Source organism: Artemia sp. Qi Xiang Cuo, chromosome 19, assembly GCF_049724085.1.
Source record: "Artemia sp. Qi Xiang Cuo chromosome 19, ASM4972408v1, whole genome shotgun sequence".
NCBI lineage: Eukaryota > Metazoa > Arthropoda > Branchiopoda > Anostraca > Artemiidae > Artemia > Artemia sp. Qi Xiang Cuo.
The window spans coordinates 6,835,692-6,860,319 of NC_142812.1; the positions used below are offsets into that span (position 1 = coordinate 6,835,692).

Genomic DNA, 24,628 nt, shown 5'->3' on the forward strand with positions numbered 1-24,628 from the left:
GTGAAGCTGAAAACAATTTTATTGTACTTGATTTAACCTAAAGGTCTATTTTGCAAGGCTTCCAAAAAATTTGTTTTTTTGTGTTTAGTTTGGTAACCTAACAGGGATTTGACAAGCTCTTGAAAAAGAAACTTGTTCAATTAAAAAAAAAATAGTAGGCCTTCCACTAGCCTACATTCCTTATTTTATGCACAATCTTCAGCCAGTCTTTGTTCCACTTCTAGAAGCCTTCCCCCTGCTCTAGGCCACCTTTGAGTTTTTGCTAATGATTATTCTACAATATGTATATATATGTCTTTGGACTATTTGGGGTTGTTGGGTGGGAAGCTACGTGACCTCCATTTTGCGAGGGGGGATTTACCAGGGGGGGGGTAAAGTATTTGGACAGTTTGAAGTCAGAAAACAATTCTTTCTAGGTTTATGGCCACAAAGAAATTACAGAACAATAGCAAGGTATTTAGAAATTTTGTTAACTAAAATTTTGTTAACAACATTTCACATGCAGACCCGCTATGCTTTACCTGCTATGCTTTTACATATATATATATATATATATATATATATATATATATATATATATATATATATATATATATATATATATATATATATATATATGGACTTGGATGATCCTTATAACAGCAAAACCAATTGATCTGTAGTACTGTTTCAGACTAGGAGTATGTATAGAATAATATACATTATGAGTATGTATGGAATGATGTACTGCTCTATATAGCCTTAGGTTATGTACAAACATAGGCAACAGTGGCAACCCTTAAGGCTAAAAGGACGTTGAATGGTGAATGAAATGGTATTTTCTTTTGTTATTTTAGCTTGCTCAGGAAAGAAATTATGCATCAAGATTGCTCTATTGACAAATTATTAGTATATTTTTTCTAATATTATGTTAATCTTCTAGTTGAAGAATAAATGCTTAATTTGATTTGATATTTCACTCATTCCAAATATAATAACTGGTGCTATAGCAACTGTATCTGAGCCCCCTTCCCTTTAAATCTCTAGCACCTGTACTCAATGATAGTATATACTTCTTGAATTTTAGCTGACAATTTTTAAAGTCAAAACTGCTGGTAGCACTAAGACATTATCTTGCACTAATTTTTGCCAAAAAATTGTCTAAAATTTTACTAATTGTTGTTTGATATGTTGTTCTGAAAAGACTTATTGAGATTTTTTTTGTCACATTTAAAATCTTAGTCTTTAATTAGAAGCAATTTTCTTTTTCAAGTCTCATGACTGTTAAACCTCAGAACTTGGTATTACAGATAAATCTTTAAAGATAAGGGTTGGCTGATGGCTCAACAGCTTTAATTCTATTTTATATTTGTTTATTTGTCATAAAACTTGTCATTTTGAGTTTGGTTACTCACAATTTCAGCTTCAAACTAATGTCAAAGAAATAAATCTTGAAAGTAATCTGTCTCTGGCTGTTAAGAAGAAGAACAAACAAATAATTATTTTTCCTGCATCACAAAAAGCATCCTCAGCAGTGAAAAGGAAAGAATTTAAACCAAAACAATTTAGTAAATTGAAAAACCTGAAATGACTAAAATTAGTTGATAATAGTATAGTTATTGTATGTATTGATTTTTATTTTCTCTGATTTTGGCTATATGATTTTTCCTCTTTTTTTAACCATTTAAATTCTTTCCTTTTTCATTGCCAAAGGGACCTTGCTTGTTCTTCTGTTGGGTATTGGATGTGCTTTTCAGTCCAGACTATTCAGCCCTTTACCTTTTGACTCTATATTACCTTAAATTACCTTAAATCACAGCTTGGAGTGAAATAAGGACTTCGATCCTGTTGAATCACTCCTTATGATGACTGTTGTAGTTGGTTAAGTTCTGGTGGAAGATTCTGGTGCTTCCCAGTCAAACTTCCATGGTGTATCTTTCCACTCAGCATCCAGATGGCGTTTGAAAGCATCTGTTGATTCAGCAGCAACAGTGTCCTCCTTGAGGTTATTCCAGAGGTTCTCAATCCGATTCGAGAAGAAATTGCATCTTGCTCCAGTTGTAGCGTGATGTTTGCGGATTCGTCTAAGGTGTCCTCGTGTTTTGTGGGAGGTGTCGATCTCCAGGATCTCATTTTCTTGATTGGTTGAGAGGAGTTTGTGCGCCTGGATCATGTCTCCACGTTTCCGTCTGTATACTAAGGAGGGGAGGTTGAGTTCCTTCAGCCGTTCACTGTATGTCTTGTTTTCCATGCCGACAATCATCTTAGTGGCCCTTCGTTGGATTTGCTCAAGAACTGCCTTGTCCTTTTTGAATCGAGGGGTGGCCAGTATCGTCCCCACCTCCAGTCTAGGTCTTACTAATCCTTTGTAGAGTTTGGTGATTACGTGTTTACTCCTACTGGTGATGCTGTGTTTGATGATGCCTAGGGCTCTACTAGCAGTGGCTGATATTTTTTGTGAGTGGGAGCTGAATTTCAACTGGGAGTCAACGATGACGCCTAGGTCACTCTCCTCTTGGACAGGCTCAATTGTGTGGTTACTTCCAGAATTTTGGGTCATGAGGTACTGATGTTTGGGGTTTTTGTGTCCAAAGTGTATGACCTTGCATTTTTCTGCGTTGAATTCCAGCAGCCATCTTTTGACCCAGGAGCACATATGGTTGAGATCAGTGTGGAGGGATTGGATGGAAGAAGAGGTGTTGGCAGGACCTATGAGTTTTGAATCATCCGCATATAGGGTGGTTTTGTTGCTGGTGATGAGGGGTAGCTCATTTATGTAGATGTTAAACAGGGTGGGGCCCAGGACGCTGCCCTGGCGAACCCCACTAGTGACTTTGATTTCGTCAGAAAAGACATGGCTATTTGGTCCAGTTATCACTTTCACTTGCTGTGTTCTGTCCCTCAGAAAGTCCTCTGTCCAACTGACCACTTGTGGACTAACAGATAGAGTAAGTAGCCTGTGAATGAGGAATCGGTGACAAACCTTGTCAAATGCTTTGGCTAGGTCCAACAATATTATATCCACAGGTAATCCTCTCTCTAGTAGGTCAGTTACAAGACTATATGACTCAAAAAGGTTTGTGTCCACCGATCTCTTTGAGCGAAAACCATGCTGACTACTGCTGATAAGTGAGTTGGCCTCAAGATGGTTAATAACAAGCTTGTTTATGATTCTCTCTATGACCTTGCATGCCACACATGTAAGGCTGATAGGTCTGTAGTTTGCTGCTGAAGTTTTGCTACCTTTCTTGTGAATTGGGATGACTATTCCCTTCTTCCAGTCCCCTGGAAGCTTTCCTTGTGCCAGCAACAGATTGAATAGTTTTACCAGTGGGGCTGATATTGCAGGGCTTAATTCGTTCATTAGTCATGGGCTGAGACCATCAGGTCCCGTCGATTTATTGGGATCGAGGTCCTTAAGTTGTTTGGTTACTTCTTTGATTGTGACTGGTGAGTGTACCATCGGGAAGGGAGTGTGAGCCTGTTCTGCTGGTGGGGGGGTTGATTGGGGGTCATCCATGGAGAACACTGAGGCAAACTGCTGATTAAGCAGGTTTGCTTTTTCAGAGGGGCAAGAGGATAAAGAGTTGTTGATTACCAGGTCTGGTACGGTGTGTCTGCCTGGCTTCTTATGCGAGATGTATTTCCAGAATAATTTTGGGTTTTCCTTGACGTTTTTGGCCAGTCGTTCTTTATAGTTTGAGGTCAGTTTTCTAGTTTCTTTTCTGAGGAGGTTCCTTGCAGTTTTGTACTGCTCGTACAAAGCTGTAGTCTTTTGTTTCATGTACTTCTCCCAAAGTTTTTTCTTCCTGTTGCGTAGTTTCTTGATTTTTGGGGTGAGGAAAGGTAAAGTTTTGGGTTTCTTTTTCCATGTTATGCTGTTGTGTTTGGCTTGGCTCTCGAGTGAGGTCTTTTTTAGAGTTAGCCATGAGGCTTTAACATCTTCTGATATAAGTGTTTCCAGGTTAGCATCTAACAGCTCTGCAACTATCATCTTGTAATTTGTAAAGGATTGCTTGGTATATTTTGATGGTTTGGAGTTGAGTTGAATAGATGAGAGAACTGGCATGTGGTCACTTGAGCCAATTGGACTGAGAGTGTATGTGTTGATCACCTTTTCTGGGTCATTCGTTATGACTAGGTCCAGTATGGAGGGATTTTGTCCTGGGCACATTCTTGTGGGCATAGTTACTGTTTCGTACAGAAAGTTGTCGGAGAGGGCTTGTACTAATGGGTTTTGTTCAAGGCTTGACTTGGTCATACCTTGGCCATCTACCCAAGACACGTTTGGGAGGTTGAAGTCCCCTGTCATGAGCAGGGTTGCCTTTGGCTAATTTCATAGTATGAATTGCGTCATTTCGGCAATTGCTGTTTCAGAGGACAGCTGGCAAGGGCTGCTGGGGCTCCTGTAAATTGAGCTTAGGACAAACATTTCGTTAGGTAGGGACTGGGAGACCCATGTAGCTTCAACCCAAGGTAAGTAATAATTTGGGACAGAAATTTCTTTTACCTGGAATTCCTTGGAAGCTAGAACAGCCACTCCTCTTCTGCAGTTTGGATCAGACAGATTGCTGAAGATGTTGTATCCAGAGGGGCAGATTGAGTCTTCTGTCATTTGAAATCTTGAGTTCTTGGGGCGAATTTCTGTCAGAGTTGCAATGTCTATCTGACTTAGTTGGAGCACTGTTGCCAGTTCCGGCATCTTGTTGGTAATAACATCAACGTTTGCCGTCATAATGTTCACAAGTTTTTGGGTGTGTCTGGGCGAGTTTTTATTCTGCTCACTAATATTCTCGCTTTTGGTTGAAGTGGGTGAATTGCAGCTTAGGTACACAGAGCTGCTAATGAGGGACAAGGCAGAAGGGCATGGGGACGTAACTGTTAATTCACTGTTTATACATACACAAACTTGCGTTTACAACGTTATTATCACTCACACATGAACTATTTACAAGGGGGACGAGACGGTTGGAGATAGTGGTTATTTTTGCATACTCGAGCATCTCTCCATTGGGATTGCTTAAGTTTGACCGTTTTTTGTGATTTTGCCCTTTATTATTACTAGGTCTGTTTTTCCGTTTGCCTGTCTTTTCTTCATTTCTTCCAACAAGGCTTTTCTATCATTGCGATCTTCTTTGGAGCTGTTGCCATAGAATTGACTCGGGTCTTTATGCTAGTAGGACGCATCCAGGATATGCTTCTTGTCAGTGAAGCTGGTTACCGTGAACAGGACTGGTGGGTGTCGTAGTGGTTGTCTAGCCATGGGGGCCGAGGCTGGTAGTCTTTTCACGTCGAAGACTTTGGTCGCTAGTTTGTAGTTGTCCTCGAAGTATTTAGCAAGGAAGTCTTCGTCACTTGCTTGGATCGGAATCCCGTATCCGACGACGTTAAGTTTGCGTCTCTGCCTGTCTTGCTCACTTCTGACTGTACGCCGTATATGTTCGTTAGGTGCTTCTGGTGCATGCCCCGTCACTTGAGCGGTAATTGCCGATTCAACAATTGCTTTTACCTCGAGAATATTGCATTTTGTGGCAAGTTCATCGTGAATCTCTCTGAGACCCTTGTTGACTGTGGTCGTTATGCTAGCAATGTCCTCTCGCACCTCTGATTTGAAAGATTCGATGGCTTTGGTTAGGGTGTCGGCGTCGCGCACAGGCTTGTTCAAGATGCACCGGGGGCAGCTCCATTCACATGTTATTGTACGATTCATTTTCTCTAGCAGGATGTACTGCTCATCACTTAATCCTAAGCACTCAATACAAAACCAGTTAGGACATTTGTTACAGTTGATGGCTTGCGAGTTCTTCTCCAGGCCTTTTGCACATCCCGGGTACTTATCTTATCCTTTTACGGGGCTCTCACGTTGTCTCTTTTTTGGTGCCATTATTGCCTTGACAATTTTCTAGGTAGACAGAATGTGGGAAGTGCAATACACAAATCACCTATTCCCAGCAGTTTAAGGATTAAAATCCCGCTGGTACCAATTCGGCCTCTTGTTTGTTTGCTATTGCTCCCTTCTGCACAAATTATCCACTAAAAAAAAAAACGCGAAAACGGACGAGCCAACGTAATCAATGGTGGTTTTAGTATTTAGCGTTTGGCAACTGCGCTTTATTGCTGGCTGCAAATTCAGAAGAAGGAGAAGGACACTGAATTCAGCCTGGACTTATTTACAAACACAAACATCTGTTTATTAGCAGACAAAGGACAAGTCCCTTGGGAATAGAAAATAAAATATTCTAACATCAAAAATCGGTTAAATAAAGTGAAACACCAGGGAAAACCTCTTAAAATGAAACTTAATATCAAATATAAGCAGGTATGGTAATATATGGGTAGAAATAAATGTTCTTTCTCACAGATTTGGTCAATAATCCTTTATTCACTTTCACACCTCCCAGTTGCTGTTGAGTTAATGAGATGTTTGATACTGGACAAATTTTGGTTTCTTCTGCTTTTTTTTTACGTCCTACTAGTCATGAACTCCTCAAGATATACTTATTGTTCTTATAATGGTAGACAAAATCGGTTTTCAATTTTGAAGTCACTATAACTTATGTTACATATACTTTTTATAAAGTATGCACACTTTCTCAATAACAAAAGTCAAAAAGCATGAGTCTTCATTGCCCTGATGCCTGACCCAAGTGTAACAATATAATTGATTTTTCTACATGAAAAAGATATTTATATACATTTGTTGTACTATAAGTCTTAAGTTGACAACAAATGTGGACTGTTCTTCTTGCTCTATCATCTATTGTCCTTTTTCTACATGTTAAAATGCATTGTCATCATTTTGTATCAAATGTTCCTTGTTTTAAATGTATTTTTTTTTTCTCATTTCCTTAGCTCAGAGCTGATGTAGTCCCAAAGACAGCAGAAAATTTCAGAGCTCTTTGCACCCACGAAAAGGGATTTGGTTACAAAAATTCCTCTTTCCACAGAATTATCCCAGGCTTCATGTGTCAGGTAATTATTTGCATTTGTTTGTCTTGATCTATGTTTCTGAGCAGAAGGTTGAGCTATTATCTTTAATCCTAATAGTTTATTCATTGGGATTTTAAGGAGAAAAACAAGACTCTTCTGAAAGAAAACCTTTACATTACCAAAGACATCAAAACAGAAACCTTTTATGTTCATTTGACCCAGTGCGGGTCAATTCATGTCTGAAAACCATGGTTTCATCAGATCTTTCTTTTAGTTGTTTCAGAATTATGAAGTTTTAAGGCAGGATCACATTTTCGTCAGTGTTGTCATGCATCAGGATAGTAAGTGAACAAAACTAATTAGTTGAATTTGATAGTGCCTTTTGTCCCTAAATTTACAAACAAAAATAGTATGTTGTTAATTCCAAAAGACAACTAAACCTGTAAAGGAAACCTACACCTTAATCTGATTACTTCTGTTCTTAGCTTTTTTTGATTATTTTTCACCTGTTTCTTATTTTTTGGTGCCTAGTACTACTATAAATTATAATTACAGCTGTCAGCCTTTCTTTTAGGAAAAATTAGACCTCCAGTTTTTCTATTATTTTTAGAAGTATTAATTTTCATTAAACCAATTCAGACAGTTACATTTCCTTTCACTGTTTTTTTAAACTTAGGGATTTTTCTTAAATAAGTTTTTGCAAAGCAAAATAATATTTATTTTAATTTTTACTGTGAGCTTTGAAAGCTAATTCTGTCCCATCAAAAGGATCTTGGTCTTTATTTTGGTCAGTATATTTAGTAACAGTGTGATGAATCTCATCAGCTGGGAAAATTTTCAACAGGTCCTGCAGACTGTCTACCCGTTCTAAAACGTCAAAATTTTAGAAGTCTCTTAAATTCATAAAAGAAACTGAGTGGTTGCAATGTTTAAAGGACAATTAAGACCTTCTTAAAGGGCATTTTTGAAATATGAGTATGACTCAATATATTTACTTACTTTTTGGGTCTGAACTGTATCCTTGACCCCTGTGGACTCAAGGGAGGAAACCCTGTGCATCTGAATGGATGATCACTTATGATGTGCTAAACTTTTTTTTTTAGCTCTAGTCACTATTTAACTGACTATATGGCTGGACAACACTTTTATTCCAACTGTGGGGTGCAGGCCCCACTGGTTGGGTATGGTAATATTTTGATTGGTCAGGGCAGGGCAATTTTTAAAATAGCTTCATGTAATTGATGTCATATTCATTATGCATTTAAAGAACGAAAAAGATGCATGATAGTTTTGTAATGGTGTCATATATTGCATTAAATGCATTGTACTCTGGCGCTATTTTTCATTAGTATAAAATATGCCTAGAAGACGACCCGGAAAAAAAGTGCCAAGTTACCAGCCTTTTAAGCTTCTTTCATGTGAATACACATAAAATTTGGAATTGAAAAAAAATACAAAATCCTGAGGGGGGCACCAGGATTTTGGAAATGCCTAGATGGGGCATGGCCCAAAGTCAGTTGGGAGCCACTGACTACTTAGAAGAAGAAAAATTACTGAGACCTGATGAGTCATATGAAATGAAATTGGTGTGAATACCCACTAGTATGATTTTAAGGCCATTCAGTTTCATCTAGTCAGAGGCCTGCAGTTAGTCATTACAAAATGCAAAAAAAGTGATAATTTACAAAAATTAATAAATATGTCCTTATTAGCGGCCCTTTTTCTGGCTAAAAAAGTTATTTTGTTGAATTTATTTTGTTGCAAAATAGGTTGAACCGATAAACTTGCGTTAGGAGCAAGTGTAATTAACGCAAACGCGTTAATTAAGTAAATTACACTACGTTTGGGGGGCGCGCGTCCCCTCGCCCCTCCCCTGGTTCCGCCACTGAGACTCTCCCAATAACTTGGGCAGTTTAACCTTCCAATGTTAACAAAAAATAATGAGTGACAATAGCTTTCGTAGTAGATGTATATAGTTGATATTTATTCGGTGTTATCATATTTTTCATATATATTCTCAATTTTGTTTTAGCCAACTACAGTAATTTTTCTGTAGAATATATAGAGCAGTAAAAAGTCGAAATTTGTACGTTGTTTGTTAAATAATACATCGAGAATCTATAACAGGATTGTTTCTTCAAAAGGGTTGTTGCTACCTGCTTTCGTAAAGGATTTATGTGAAATAGTTAAATGTGACATTTCTAATCTCATCAATTACATTCGTAATTTCCATGTGTTGCAATCTTCATGTTTCGTAATTTTACATTCCTTTCATAATTTACAGATTGTTTTTTTTTTTGTTAGATTTCAGCGCCATCTAATGTGTTTACAGCTGCTAGCTGACCATTTACATATATATATATATATATATATATATTTATATATTTATATATATATATAATATATATATATATATATATATATATATATATATATATATATATATAATATATATATATATATATAATAAATATATATATATATATATATATATATATATATATATATATATATATATATATATATAATAAATATATATATATATATCTTACAAGATTGTAAGTCCCCATATCCCCCCCCCCCCCAAGAAAAAAATTCCGAAGATTTCAACTCGGTTCTCTGGGCACGAGACAAATCATGTTATACCTATAAAGCCGTCAACTTTTAAAGAAATCTTTTGACTGTAATCTGTATAATAGAATGTAGTTGTTTAAATGTAAAAATGTAGTTGTTAAAATGTAGATGTAGTCTTTAGAGCATCCAAAAAGCAACTGACTGATCTGCCCTCCACTCTGGGGAAAGGGTTACCCGTTCTATAGCATGACAGCAGTATTCAGATTAGCTATTCGCTGGCTGGATCTGACTACACTTTCAACTATATATTTATGCTTTTTATGCTAGCTATTCGCTGGCTGGATTCGTGTATGAATCCAGGAAAATCCCTCCCAGAAAATTTTCTCACCGCTGAAAGTTCTTTGGTCACTTAAAAGGGCACTAAAACTTTTAAGTTTGTTCGAATGACCCCTCTCCTGATCTTCAAGGATTTTTGGTTTGATCTGGTCATCCCTGGGGGAACAAACAACAAACGTCCGTGATATTTTTTGGGGAAAAAAAAATTTAAAATTTTGTAGACGAGACCTTTAAACTTCCATACTAGGGTTCTCAAACAGTTTTGTAGTCAAGGAGGGGGGGGGGGAGATGCCTCAAAGGATGCATTTTAATGTCAAAACAGACCTAACTCTCCTTGAGCGTTTAGATAAATATAAAATAAGCTCCAAGGAAGTTGGGAGGGGGGTGAAGGTAGAAATTGATATATAATCTCTTAATTTTCGGGAATATTTCTGGTCTACGTCGTTATCATGAAAGTTAAGGGTATTCTTAAAGTTCAGAACGAGTAGAATTTATTCCGTATGAGAGAGAGGGTCCTCATCCCCAACCTCCCTCTGATGGTCTAGAAACTACAGAGGATGCTCATTCAATCGAAAATTTAAAGGTCTGGTTCTTTTTTTTTTTAATTCGAAAGTGTTTTAAGACCAACCAGTCCCTATCCTAAAACCTTCTTTGATATCCGTTCCTTTCGTTAACGCTTTCGACATCTGATCGACATTTTATACTTCCATTTGTACTTTTGTACAACTGCCCAAACGAATACCTCGCACTTTTCCAAAATGAGTTAAGAAGTGAAGTAAACTTCCTTAGTAGATTTTTATCTATTGATGTATAATATTCAGAATTTTTGGGGGAGGGTTTCACAGAAAAAAAAAACTAAAGAATGCATCAAAAATTGGTTTATATGCATTTTTGTTACGTTTTTGCGAGTCGGACAAAAATTTCGGCAGGGTCCAAACCCAGTACCCCCCCCCCCTTAGAAATGGCCTTAGGAAAATATAGATAATAGCTTAATTTTTTATATCTTCATTCACTATTCAGGCTTTTTTTTTAATTTAAATATATTTACATATTCAAAGTTCAACCATGACTGGGACCAAATATGTTTTTACTAAACGTAACGAAAAATATGTGTAAGTTAAAAAAGAACATGTATCTTCGACCCAATTTAAAATTAAAATAAAGATATATCAACAACATTTTTATTGATGTTTCTGTAATTACCTTTATGAGGAATGCTACTTGATTCCTTTTTTTCAGAGACGAATCGAATTTCCTCTCTACTTAGTTACTAATTTTTTTCTTTGGCATGCCATTCATATTTAATATATACTGACATAATATTTGCTTGACTGACTATTATAGTTACTTCTCTTTTGTTTTTCTTAACTTGCTCAATAGTTATTTGACCAGAAAAAAAAGACATTGAAGGATCGTTGATTCAGAATTATTCAAATTAAGGATTTGAACTTCTACAAATAGTTTTAGAAAAGGGCTCACTGACATCTTTCTCTAGGGTGGTGACTTTACTAACCACAATGGAACTGGCGGCAAGTCTATCTACGGCAACAAATTTGAAGATGAAAACTTCCAGCTCAAGCACACAACCGAAGGTAATTTTTTATTTTTGTAAAGCAGCTGGCAATATCTTGCAGGTTTGGGGGGGGTATATCAGGAATATTTGGTAAATTTATAAAATATGGGATTTTAGACCCCCTCTTGTCTATTATTGTTAAATTGTAAATTAGTTAAAAGAAACGTATAGGTTTGCTACAATTGTGAGTAATTAACATTTTCTGTATGATCAGTTGAATACAGAATTAAAAGTGGAAAATGTTCTCTGTCTTTTTCCAGGACAAGTTTTTCTCAAAGCCCTCTGTTCTAGATCTGCATGCTGTAGTGGAGGTTGGGAAGTTTACAAGTCCTCAGTCCCCATGGAAAATCATCTGATCCTAAGACTATCTTGTTTTGTACCTCTAACTTTAGATGCACATGAGCGATGAAAGTAGTAAAAATAGATCTATGATTCTCCTATGCAAAGTTTCAATACTTTATTTTGTTAATTCTGTTTTTCATGTGCAAAACTGAAATGTGCATTATATTTTTTCTTTTTATTTTTCTGCTTTGACGTTGGTGATTTTTTTTGTAATTGTGGAAGGACATATTATTGGTATTCTTTGCTTGAGGTATCTGGTTTTAAATATACACGTTTCAAAAATCAATATAAATATAATATTGGTGAGCTATTAGTAAGTCAATTCATTTGGTCTGTTCCGTTTAGTATATTTCCTCCTCGGATATGTTTGAAACATATCCTTGATATGTTTGTTACATATTAGAACATATTCTAATATGTTCTATAAAGGTCGGCTGCTTCAATTTATCAGCTCTATATTATCAAGTCTACCTTTTTGGTTGATGAATTGCGAAAAAATACCAGTTAACAAAAAATTCTGATTCACGCACTGCTTCCTCTTTTTTAAGTCATTAACCTTCTATTCATAATTATACTTTGCTTTATTGTACTTTAATTCTTAGGGCTTTTTTTGCTTTGACACTTAGACAGTTTGGCGGACGACAGGCGTAAGAAAGAAGACAACTTGTTTTGAATTCTGTTCTGTGAGGATCGAAAAAAAAACTGTATCCCTGCCCCCTAAAAACTATTCCGAAAAGTTTCAACTTGAGCCCGTAGTTCCCCACATTCAGGATAATTTTGTTCCCTCTGCGATTAGAAAAGGTTCAGACTTGGAAAAAAAGGGAGCTGAGAAAATTTGTCTGTCATAAGCTAGCATAACTTCATTTGTTCTCTTCTGAAAAATGTTCTAAAGTTGGCTATAGTCATAACTTGCACATAATTTGCACATCGTTTATTACATGTAAATTGAATTTAGAAGCTTAGCAATTGTCTCTTGTTTATTTTTGCAGAGTAGTGGGAGGTTTTGTTTCAATACATTTTTATATTAAGCCTCTAAGAAAATGGAACAAGAGAACAATACGTAGAAAAAAGATAAATAATTTAAGAAAAAAAATACAAACACTAAAAACAAAGAATTTTTTTGTACCTAACTTTGTGTCTAATTTATATTCTTGACTTGGCCGTATCCAGGATGTTTGTGGGGGGGGGGGCAAAAATAACTTTAAAAAGCGCATTAAATCCCTAACCATGAGGAAAAAAAACAGGATAGTCTTATCAAAACTGATTTTGGAAGTACTCTTTTGTGAAGTGGAAAGATCCTCATCTCCCCTTAAATTGAATCCTTTATCCATCGGAAATGGTGGATCCAGGAGGCACATGTCCATCTTCTCAAGAATGTTGGAAGTTGCACTAATTCCAGAGCTAGTGGTGAAAAAAATACCAATGAGAGCAGCCAAGTTTTTTTGGTGCCCTACACACATTAGTTCTGTATCCATCGCTGTTGATCGGCACGTGTAAAATGTATATTTTTTTTTTCATAAATCCAACTTTACCTACAAGGAATATACATTCTAAAAATGATTAATGTTGAGTTGAGGCGAGGTACGTACGCTGGAATTTTTTCGGGGGTGTGGAATAAAACATAAAACATGAAAATGTTTTATTTGATAAATTGAATAAGAAGTGTCAAGGAATTTAAGAAAAGGGACCTAGGGGGTCTGAAAGTGTGCCTTTACGTAACCGTCATTAGTCCTGTATAGTTTTGCAGAATACAAAGGCCTAGATTAATGAACAGAAAATATGGTAGCTTTTATTGTATTCAATGAGATATCATTTGACAAATAACTATTGACTAAACGTTTTGAATCCTGTAAGGGTTGTTGGCCGCTAATAATAAAATTTTGTGATGCTATTATTAGGATCATTAGGATCTATTTAATGTAATCAATTTAATTATTAAAAGTGTAAGCTTAAAAACATAATATTAATCCTTTGTTGTTTTAGAATACCGACACTTCGGTGGATACAGATATGGAATATCCTATCGTGTCTCATAAAATATCCTATGTCAAAAGACTGCTGGCTAAGTACGTTTGTTGTAACTTGCTGGTTGTAACAACCCTCAGAATCAGGTGGGATTTTAACCCATTGAGATAGAATTAGTTCAGGATGGTTCGGTACGTGTGGTCTATATAGTATTTGAGGCTGTTTAAAATTTTATGTTAATCCAACGTTTTTTTTTATTTTCTGTGCATTTTTATGACTGATATAGCCTTGAGTTTGACGACAGATGTAGACTTATAAACGCTAATAATGTTTGTTTTTGGTCAAAAGTGAGGAATTTTCTACCTGGGATTTTTTTATTATTATCATTATTAATACATATTTCGAGTTGAAGAAACTTGGAAGTTTCGTTTAAGATTTCGAATCAATAAAATTGAACATTGAAAGAAAAAAAAAATAACGATGAACACATGAGGAAGGCGTCATAACAAAGACACGTCAGGACATCGACAAAATCCGTCAGAACCACTAACCGTCAGTTCATCGGCAGTCACACAGTCACAATCGCTACCCGTCCGAACGTCGACAGTCATAACATCGACACGTCAGGACATCGACAAAATCCGTCATAACATTTAAAAATTTTAAAACTAGTTTTTGGGGTTTAGGGGGAAAAGGTACCTAGATTGAGTTAGGTTATGTATTTGATATATGCTATGCTTTAACCACACCTACCTGATGTGCAAATATATAGCCGAAATTAGTTTTTAAACTATTATATACTTCTTATATAAACTTATACATTTTTTTGTTGATGTCCTGACGGATTTTGTCGACGTTCTGACGGGTAGCGATTGTGGCTGTCGATGTTCTGACGGTTAGTGGTTCTGACGGGTTTTCCTTGTCAACGAAATGACGTTTAGTGCTTGTGACGGTTGTTCGAAATGGACCATTGCACATGAACCATTTGCTCCTGTTCAATCCTGTTCAACTTGTTTATGTCTTAACAGATTTTCTTATCTGAGCTTCCACGTCTTGCAACTTCAAAATATTTGCCAAGAAGGCAATGTCTTGTTTGTTAAAAAGCCAGCTTATTCTATATGGGTATATACTACTGAATTGCAATATCTGTCCATTCTTTAGCTGGACATGATGTGAGATCAGATAACATTTATTTTTGGATAAAAGCTATAACAAGCCCGGATGGGCCGAATCCACACTTTTGAGTCAATAAAAGTAAAAAAAGAACAAACCTAATAGAGCTGATCAAGGGAAATAAAATATTAAAATGTCAAAAAGGTTGTAAAAAAATGTCCAAAACAATTAAAACTCGCAGAATTAAGAGGGAAGACCCTATAAAACGCAAGGGCAGTTTAGTTAAGAAAAAAAAAAATAAAAAGAAAGCTCAAAATTTGCAAAATTAATATTAAACAACTGCAAGGTAATAAGGGGTTTCGCTTAGCAGCTATTTACGGTACAACATCTGTTCTATATCTTTCAGTGAAAAATTTAATTGGTTTAAGAAGTTTTTTTATTGGCTAGGAAAAGGTTTTGTCTGGGGATTGCAGAGAACATTGATAGTACACGCAAGGAAATTTCTATTCCCCTTCCCTTAAAGGTGACAAAATTGACTCTCCTAACAAGGGAGATGTAAGAGAATTTACCCTCATTAGGCTGCCTGTATTCTTTCTGACAATTCATTGGAGATGCCAAACAGGAAAGGCGTACTTGAAGACTGGGTGTACAAATGAAAATGATCAAACAATATGATTTAGACTGTTTAAGGAAATGCAGGGGAAATGCAGCAGTCGTCCGTTTTGAAATATCATTGATAGGGTAATCCTATTTTTAGTCACTTGAGAATGGCAACACTCGGGAGTTTCATAATACTAACGGACATTTCTGGGGAATTGGGCTGGCGAATGAAGATGGTGATAGTTGTTCCAGGATATGCATTGGGGTACTTTCCAAATTTTTGAAACATGTCTCTAAGACAGTTGGATCATCAAAAAATTTCCATCTATCCAAGAAATCCACTCGAAGGTTGTTTATCATTGCAAAAAATAAAATTGGGTGTAAGAGCTCTGGGGTACACTATTGTACATCGGGAGGGCAATAGAATATACATTTAAGCATATGACAAATTATTTTCTTATAGAGAGGAAAGGCGTAATGTCAATGAATAATTTTTCCATAAATATTTCGTGATTAACAAAACCAAAGGTTTTTTTTTAGTCCTCTGCTATAATTCAATTCAATTCAAACTTTTTATTTCCTCCGAATACGAAGAGTAAAAAATAAAAATAATAACCGCTAATCAACAGGCCATAAAATTATTTTAAACTATATAACAACAAATACGCAAAGGCCTTCAATCAAAATTAACACTTCATTCAATAGAAAATAAATTAAGCTTCGTGCGCAGCTCTATATAAATTATGAGAAAAAAAATTTAATTTGGATAAAAAATTCTTTTGCTTTTTCTCCAAAACATCAACAGGGTTTTTTATTTTATATGGATTCATTAAAAAAAGTATTTGATTCAGATTTAGAAAAGCGGCAAAGGAACTTAGCAGAATTAAAAAATGGGGTTTTTACATGCGCAATATTACTAATTCTAAAAAAACGGGAGAAGCCATGAAAAAACTAAAATCTTAGGCAAATTGACTGTATTATATACCCAAGCCAGTGATTTCCGAGAAAGAAGACCGCGAAGACAAATTACTGCCCCGAAACTAGACGCTATTCTACTTTTAACTGATTTAGAAATAGAAGCACGGCATAGAGCTAAAGTTGGTCCATAAGGAACACCAAGATATAAAAACGATTCCAAAGGTTTTAAAATACTATCATAAATACGGACAGAAATTTCTGAATTAACGAGATCATTAGCCTTAGGACCAAGAATTAAAAACTAACACTTTTCAGGGCGAAAACGAAGTCCATGCCCACTAAAAACATTTGCTAAAAAATCTACATTTTGTTGAAGTAACAGGAGTGATCAACACAACAGGAGCAATTCATCTGTATAAGTAATTCACAACAGATCATAACCTTTACCATAAATAAAAGTTAAATGAATTTGATCAAATATCCCCGAAAGAGTTAAATTGAAAACCAAAGGAGTAATATTGCTTCCTAGCCTCAGCCCCCTACATAACTTAAAATTATAATCACTAAACTGATTCTTCCACTTAATACGAATACGAGAGGAGCCATACCACTTTTTTATAACCAAAACTACCGGTAGTTGGACATTATTCTTCAGAAGCGCAGTCCTAGCCCAAGACTGGATAATTGAATCATACGCCACCGCAAAATCTAACGCAAGTGTATAAACTCTATCCCATTGCTTACAAAAGGATATTATTCTTGAAAGGAGGGTATGAGCAACATCCATGCTTAGACCCTTGCGGAACCCAATTTGATTCAGGCCTTGGTTACAAGACTCCAAATACTTTAATAAAACTAACTAAAAAGCTTTGCTAATCTGACACGAAACAGTAATCGGCCTGTAATCAGAACATCGATTCTTATTCCCTCCTTTTTTGAAAGGGGTGAAGTGGTAGCATGAGAAAAGCTAGTTGGAAGAACTCCAGAAGAAAGAATGGTTGTAAAAAGAGTAGCGAGGAGAAGGATTGCTTTTGGGGATGCCCATTTTATATGGTTTGAATGTATACCATCATGATCAAAAGAATGCTTACTTTTTAGAGCTTTTAATTGCTACCGTTACATCATCAACAGAAACAGATATTTTACTATTTGGGCGGGGCTTTGAAATTTCTTCCGATAATAAGGAGTCAAGCCGTGATTCAACTGCCGCATCACCGGATGAAAAAACTTGATTATAATGAGTTATCCAATCATCTAGTTTCAGAGAACTATTAGAATCTGGTGAACAATTATTATTACGACGTCTAGAATTAACCAAACTCCAAAGCTCATTCTTATCACTAGTAATCCTTGAACCATTTTCATCATTTATAATTTCATTATGCAAACGCAACTCAGCCCGAAAAACACGTTTAGTTAATTTCATACCATCATAAAATAGTCCAGATCGCGGTTTTCCCGCGCAATTCCAAAGGTAAAAAGCTTGAGATGCATTCATTTGGCTTTGCTTTAAAATCTGGTTAAGATTCCAACCTAAAACACGAAATCCACGACGGATAGAATCAGTCCTAAATACTTTATTATTGAGCCAGGTATTGGGTATTTAAGTGTGTTATATACCGTGTCCATAAGGTGAACAAGATACTGGGTGATGGATGTAGAGTGTAAGTTTCCGAATTGCCTCTGGTCCACATTTGCGATTATCGTTACTTTCAACTACTCAGCTAAAAAGCTTTCACATAGCTCGGAAAAAAAAACTGGAATAAGTGTAATTGGGTCGGACACCATCAAATTCTTGCTTGCGAACTTTCTTTTTCACGGGAGTAATAAAACCAAATTCCCAACAATTTGGGAATTTCCCAGTAGAGTTAATTTCATTGAAAAAAAGCAAGGACGAAGGTTTTGAAAGATTGTCAACAAAGGCTTTAATTAGTTGATGCGGAATGTCTAGCGGATAAGTGCTGCATTTGTTCTTAAATTTATTCTCTGTATCTAAGGGGGAAATAGAAAGAGTTGGAATTCTAAGGGATGTAAAAGTGAGGAGAGGAGGCTTTGTAACTGTGACGAAGAGGAATTTGCTCAGATCATTGGCTGTTTCTAAGTGCTCACCTTGAAGATGAAAATCGGTATTATCTTGGGGTTTTCCACGTTTGTTTGTTCTGTTATACTATTATTTTTCAGTAGAAAAAAATCCTTGATTTTTATACTTATGATATGAAGAAGCAGATTCAGGCTTTTCTTTTTATATATGTTTCTGCAGAGAGAATGTCTGGGATAACTTAGCTAACTGATAATTTCTAGGTATTCTCTCTATGGCCAATGCTGGGCCAAACACCAATGGCTCTCAATTCTTCATTTGTACAGCCAAAACTAGTTGGCTAGATGGGAAACACGTCGTCTTTGGTAAAGTCGTCGATGGCATGGACGTTGTTAAACAGGTATATATGACTGACTATTTTGGTAGATGGGGTTGCTTATTTATTGCAGTAAAGAGGAGTTTTTGGAGGTGACACTACTAGACTGGAGGAGACTGTCTAGGCTTGAAGGGGGAGCATAATTACGTTTGTCTATTACTATTAAAATTTATTTTTTGGACAAATCTATCTGAATCTGTGTGCTTATTATTATTTTTTTTGTGTATTTATTATTATTTTTGTGTATTATTATTATTATTTAAGGCCAATACAAAGTATCTATTTACAATACAATGTATCTATTTCAGTGGCTTGAAGGGGGAGCATAATTACGTGTGTTTTTTACTATTAAAATTTATTTGTTGGACAATTCTATCTGAATCTGTATACTTGTTATTATTTATTTTCCTGTGTATTATTATTATTTAAGGCCAATTCAAAGTATCTATTTAAAGTAAACTTAAGTGCTAATTCAACCTACCTGAAAAACGATATCAGTGTTAAAGACGCATTTGGAATACGTTAAATACGTATTTTCGATACTCAATTTCATTCACTGCTATCATTAAATCTACTGATGTTAGTGGTGGTTCTGGCCGCTCTTTCAACCTGAACAAAATCTTGATTAGAACCCCCCCCCTCCCCCACCCTCTGTCTCCCAAAAAATTTTTAGTTTCTTTCATTAAAAAAAAATTAGTAATTATTAATTATTTTCAATTACTAACTGCGCCTTCTACTTTATTTTGATAACAATAAAATTTCAGAAATTCATAAAAAGGGAAAGAGAGTATGAACACTTATTCCTTTCATAAAAACGGAAAGAGTGTAAGAACTCTCTTCGAGGTAGGAGAGAAAGAGAGTTAGAGAACGTATTGCAGCTTCGCTGGTTTCTGTCATCCTAGCCTATATTCTGTCATTAAATCAGACTATTTTAAGGCTATGTTTAGTAGGGGGGGGGAGTACATAGGGGATTGTTTGCCATAAAATATTCTTAAGGTTATTATAGTTAGATAGGCTAATATTGTTTCAGAAAGACTGTCACAGGTTCTAATAGAGCTGAATTTGCTTTTTACATAAAATTAAAAAGAAAAGCAGAAAGATGAGAAAACCAATCAACAGACCTGGAAAACTAAGCAAAAATGAAATGTTGAGTTAATCAGTATTGATTACCTTTCTATGTTGGAACAATTGTATGAAGCAATGAGAGAAAAGGTATGAATTGTGACGAAAAAAAAAATTGATGATAGCCTCTCTTTAAAGTAATTGTCAATATTTTTGAAGTTTTAGTATGTATCATATTTATGAAGTATTACAAGTATTTTACCTGTATTAAAAGTGGTCGCTTTTTTGCTGTCATTGGGAAGTCTTCCTTAGTAGAACCTCCTTAGTATGTTGCAAGATTCCCTATTGTGGGAAAACATAGCATTGTCAGTCCTACTCTAGAAGTGTCAAACCAGCTCATTGGGCAATATTTAATCTGCTAACACCTTAATACATTATGTTCCCTATTTTCATCTTAGATATAAAAAACATATGGCCCTCCCCTAATATATGTGTGAAGGACCACCCCTTCCTTCAAGAAAAAACGGTTAAAATTTTGTGTTTTTTTACCATGCCCCTCTTCCCATGGGTCAGACTTCTGTGTTTATAAGTAACACTGGGTTTATTTAAAAATAAAATATACATCATCGATTCCCTGAAGCAAGCTTGTGCGGGAGAAAACCCTCCTAATAAATCAATAAACCAATCTGTGAATCAGTATTTTAAATACATTTAATTTTTTCAGGTTGAATCTTATGGATCTTCGAGTGGCAAGACAAGCAAGAAAGTTGTCATTGCCGACTGTGGTCAACTTCAATAACTGTGACCCAATTCGCCATTCCGCTAGCCTAAGGCGTTGCTTAATTTAAGTACCTTTGTTGTCTACTTTTATCCCTGGCATTATCGTAATGAAAAGTTTCGTCTTCATTCTAAATGAACACGGAACTCTATTCTATTTGTGCTCTGTGATTATTTTGTCCTTTCTTTTTTAAATCAGTTTTGTAACGCCGAGGCAACATTCAATAAAGTTCTAGAATATCCAAATTCCTTTGGAAAGATAGTTATTATTTATTGTTAAGATTTAATTATAATTTGAAAAAATGATGCAAGTAAAATTATTATCTGGACTGTTGGGGACCATTTGACTGAACTGCTAACTTGGAACTGGTACGAATGATTGGAGGATGGAATGGATAGTTATTGTTTTTTTCCTAAATTTATAAACGCAAAACAAACAATGGCCAGTATCTGGATTGTTGGAAGCTGTTTTCAGCCATAACCAATTCTAAGGCAATCTTAGAATTGAACAAAATGAAAAAGTACGTAACGGAGGTTAAATGTGGTAACCAATTCTAAGGTTACCTTGGAATTTAACGAAATGAGAAAGGTAGGTAACGGAGGTAAAATGAGGGTGCGAAGTGATATTCATCGCAGAAAAATTTCCCCTGGATAATATCGGATATTCAGAAGGGAAAATGAAAGCTCTACTCGCCTGTTTAAGTCAGTGGCAATGATATTGCGTTGCCTGTAGTAAACAGCCATAGGGCTTCATGTACTGTTATTTCTTCATTTTTCTCGGAGGCACTTTATATGAAAGAGATGATCATGTACACGTCGAAAGGGCTCATTTGATTGCAAATTAAAAGTTCTAGTGTCCTTTTTAAAGGTCAAAAGTGATTGGAAAGCAACCACCCCAACCTTCGCCGTTTATCTGATCGAAGTTTTATGACAGCCATTTTGTTCAAAATAGTCCAAATGCATATAACCATGCCTCGAGAATTGTAAATTTTGTAATTTGTCTATTCTTTGCATGCAGGATTTATCATTTTGAAAAGGGAAATGTTTGATTCTGGGTGCATCCTGAAAGGCCAAGTGTATTAAGGTGAATGGAAAATTCTGAGGGATGTCTTAAACTAAATCAAAAGTTACAATGTGCATCCGGTTTATCAAATTGGTGGATCTGCGATGTTTAAAGGAAGGCTGGGGATATTAAGCTGAAACTTTCAGGACATGATGGGGGATGTTTTAAAGTGGTTTGATGGCTACTAGTTCCCCTCCCATGCACTCTAGCTGTCTTCTCTCCAAAAACATTCGATCAAATTTTTTGAAATAGCCATCTTCTTCAAAATATTCTAAAAGGTATGTTCTATCGGCATAGACTATATAATAGTCTATCCCTGTGGGAATGGCATAACACTCCACAGCTTTGGAAAGGAATGATGAACGCAAAAAAACACACTGTGTAAGCTAGTTATCAAGAGGGTGTATCAGCAATATCTAAGGAACTGCTGAGGGCGTTAAGTTGGAACTTAAAAGGTATGTTGATGGCGGTGTTGAAAATTAATTAGAGGGCTACAAGCCCCTCTTCACTCAAAACTGACAGCATTTTAAAAACAATTTTGTTCAAAACAGGCAGAAGGTCTAGTAACTATGCTTCCGGCGATGCAATGCCCTCCAAAGCCTGGAGGGCAAGGATTGTAAATTATACAATTTATCCTTTTTTGATTAAAGGGTTTATCGTTAGGGAAAGTGGGAACGTTTGATTTTGGGTGTGTTCAAAAAGGTAATATGTATTAAGGTGAAACTTCGAGGAATATTGAGGGGTATGTTTAAACATTAAATGAGGCTGTACTTCATTCAGATTTTTTTTTTTTCAAGTTTTAGTGTGTATGGTGTTCAGAAAATTGCTGAATCCCATTTACTCGGGTATTGGTTTTTGCATATTAACGTACTTTTTCTAATAAAAAAAAATATGGGGAGGGGGCATACTTCATTCTTTATATTTTTTTAGTTTTGGTTTCTTAAACCTCCGAAGATTTTTGATTCGACTGACTAACATTAATACAATAGCCATGTATCCCCAAGATGATCCGAAATTATCATGGATTTAATATAAGCTCTAAAAGAAACATTTGCTTGTCGCCTTGAAGAAAAGGTGAAAAAACCCATGTTCTCTTATAAATTGATACATCTATGTAGGTACGAATGCCGTATTTTTTTTTGGGGGGGGGGACAGCTTTTTTATAGTCGGAATAAGAAGTGCCCAGGAATCTTGAAAACTTAAAATTTCGGGGGGCTAGGCCCCTCCTCCCTGCGTTTATAAAATTTCTTGTGGAAAATAAAATGTATCTTAAGCAGTTGTGACTAAACGTCCCCATGTTTGTGCAGTTTGATAATCTTTTGTTAAACTAGTATGGATAAGATATATAGCTTATTTTTATTAAAGCCCAAGGTGTGGTCATGTGTTATGGTGAGGTTTTAGTGGCATATTTTCTATATAACGTATTACGTTTGAAAATAGTTGGTCATGTGGCGTCGATGTAAGCAATTGTGAAATGAGCAACGATGTGAGAGAGGATTGTGTTAGACGAAGTTAAGGCACGTCCAAAATAATTCAATCACGCAATGTTTTTACATCGATGACGTCTTTACATTTTTGTGTTTTAAAGTTTCTGAAAATTAACCTAGATTCAGTATAGGGTATTCAAGTATCCCTTAAGCAATAAAAATGGTTATTATAACATAACTTACTCTAGGCATAATCTAACTAGCGAGAATTTCATCACTGTCATGTCTCGTATCTGGTATTTTCTTGCTTCCCGAGATAATTGATTAAGAGGATGCGGCCTTATTTTGTTCATTATAATGTTCTTTAGTTGTGTGACCAACTATAATACTCTCATAGCTGTCCGTCACAGATTTTTTTAGTTGTATGACCAAACTACTAAGAATTGATTGCTCAGTCTTACCATAGCTTGTAAGAGATCCGAATAAATGACAGAATGCTAAAAGCCGACACCTGCTTTTCATGGAAAACTGTCGAACTTGCTACGCTAAAATAGCTTTTGAAGCTCCCTGTTGTGCTGGGAAAACTCTAATGGGCCCTGTGCTTTTGAGACGATCAGCCGACACTGAGACTCACGAGATAATTTTTAAGCTAATAAGATGGCCGTCAAAACCCGTTTGCCAGGATGTTCTCGAGGGGAAAATCACCTGGACAATGTAAATATTCAATCACACTTGATCCTCTTGGTCTATCTTGCTGCCTTTGGAAATTGCTTAGCAACCAGTTTTTGGCGATTATACCTAAAGTAAATAGGTCAGAGACGACCTTAAGGGGTCACAGCGACGATATGCTGAGATAGTTCTAAGGGTCCTTATAATTACAGACAAAAGCTATATGATATAAATATCCAAGGAGTGCCGTTTCCCTTAAATCCTTTTTACGACATCCTCCCACCGTATTCGACTGCGACATGCTCTTCGTTCGGCCCATTACGGTTGGCCAACAAGAACAATTTCTGACAATCTCTTATCCGCAGAACGTGTCCTAGCTATCTCAACCTTTCTTTATAGCAGGGGCCTATATTGTAATGTTAAAAAGAGGGTTTGGGTATTGAGCGTGCCTTAATGCTATTTTTGATGATGGTGTATGTTGACAATTTTGCCGTGTTAATTAAACGATTTATTTGCTCGAACGATAAATTCATTTTTATTATTCAATATTTTTTAGTTTGAAATTGATATCATCAAAAGAAAACCCAAGAGTATTTTGTTATGCTGTGAAAACCCAACACAAGAGTATTTTATAAATAATATTTAACTCTGTTAAGGTTCTTTTGTTAAGATCAAATGTTTTGAATAATCTTAGTTTGAACAGGCAATATTCATGAAAACATTTTAGAAGAAAATAAGGAGCAAACTTATCAGTTACCTAAAAACTGCTCTGTTGGACATCTCTATTGTATCTATTTTGTCCGTCCTTATTTGTCTCAATAGTTGCCCAATATACGTCTTGATAACCGTTCATTGGGTGAAGCTAGTAAAACGCGCAAATCATTCA

General features: G+C 35.8%; 1 protein-coding gene across 2 annotated transcripts in view; it reads left to right on the forward strand.

Moving 5' to 3' along the window:
- The window catches only part of LOC148940439 (peptidyl-prolyl cis-trans isomerase), a 22,866-nt gene extending 2,037 nt beyond the window's left edge, over window positions 1-20,829 (forward strand). For both annotated transcript variants that reach the window (XM_089105188.1, XM_089105186.1), the window contains 4 exons: window positions 6,832-6,951; window positions 11,315-11,411; window positions 18,632-18,768; window positions 20,531-20,829. In XM_089105188.1, coding sequence (XP_088961314.1) covers window positions 6,832-6,951; window positions 11,315-11,411; window positions 18,632-18,768; window positions 20,531-20,605 — 429 coding nt within the window. In that variant the 3' untranslated portion in view covers window positions 20,606-20,829. The remainder of the gene's footprint in view (window positions 1-6,831; window positions 6,952-11,314; window positions 11,412-18,631; window positions 18,769-20,530) is intronic.
- Window positions 20,830-24,628: the final 3,799 nt, after the last annotated feature.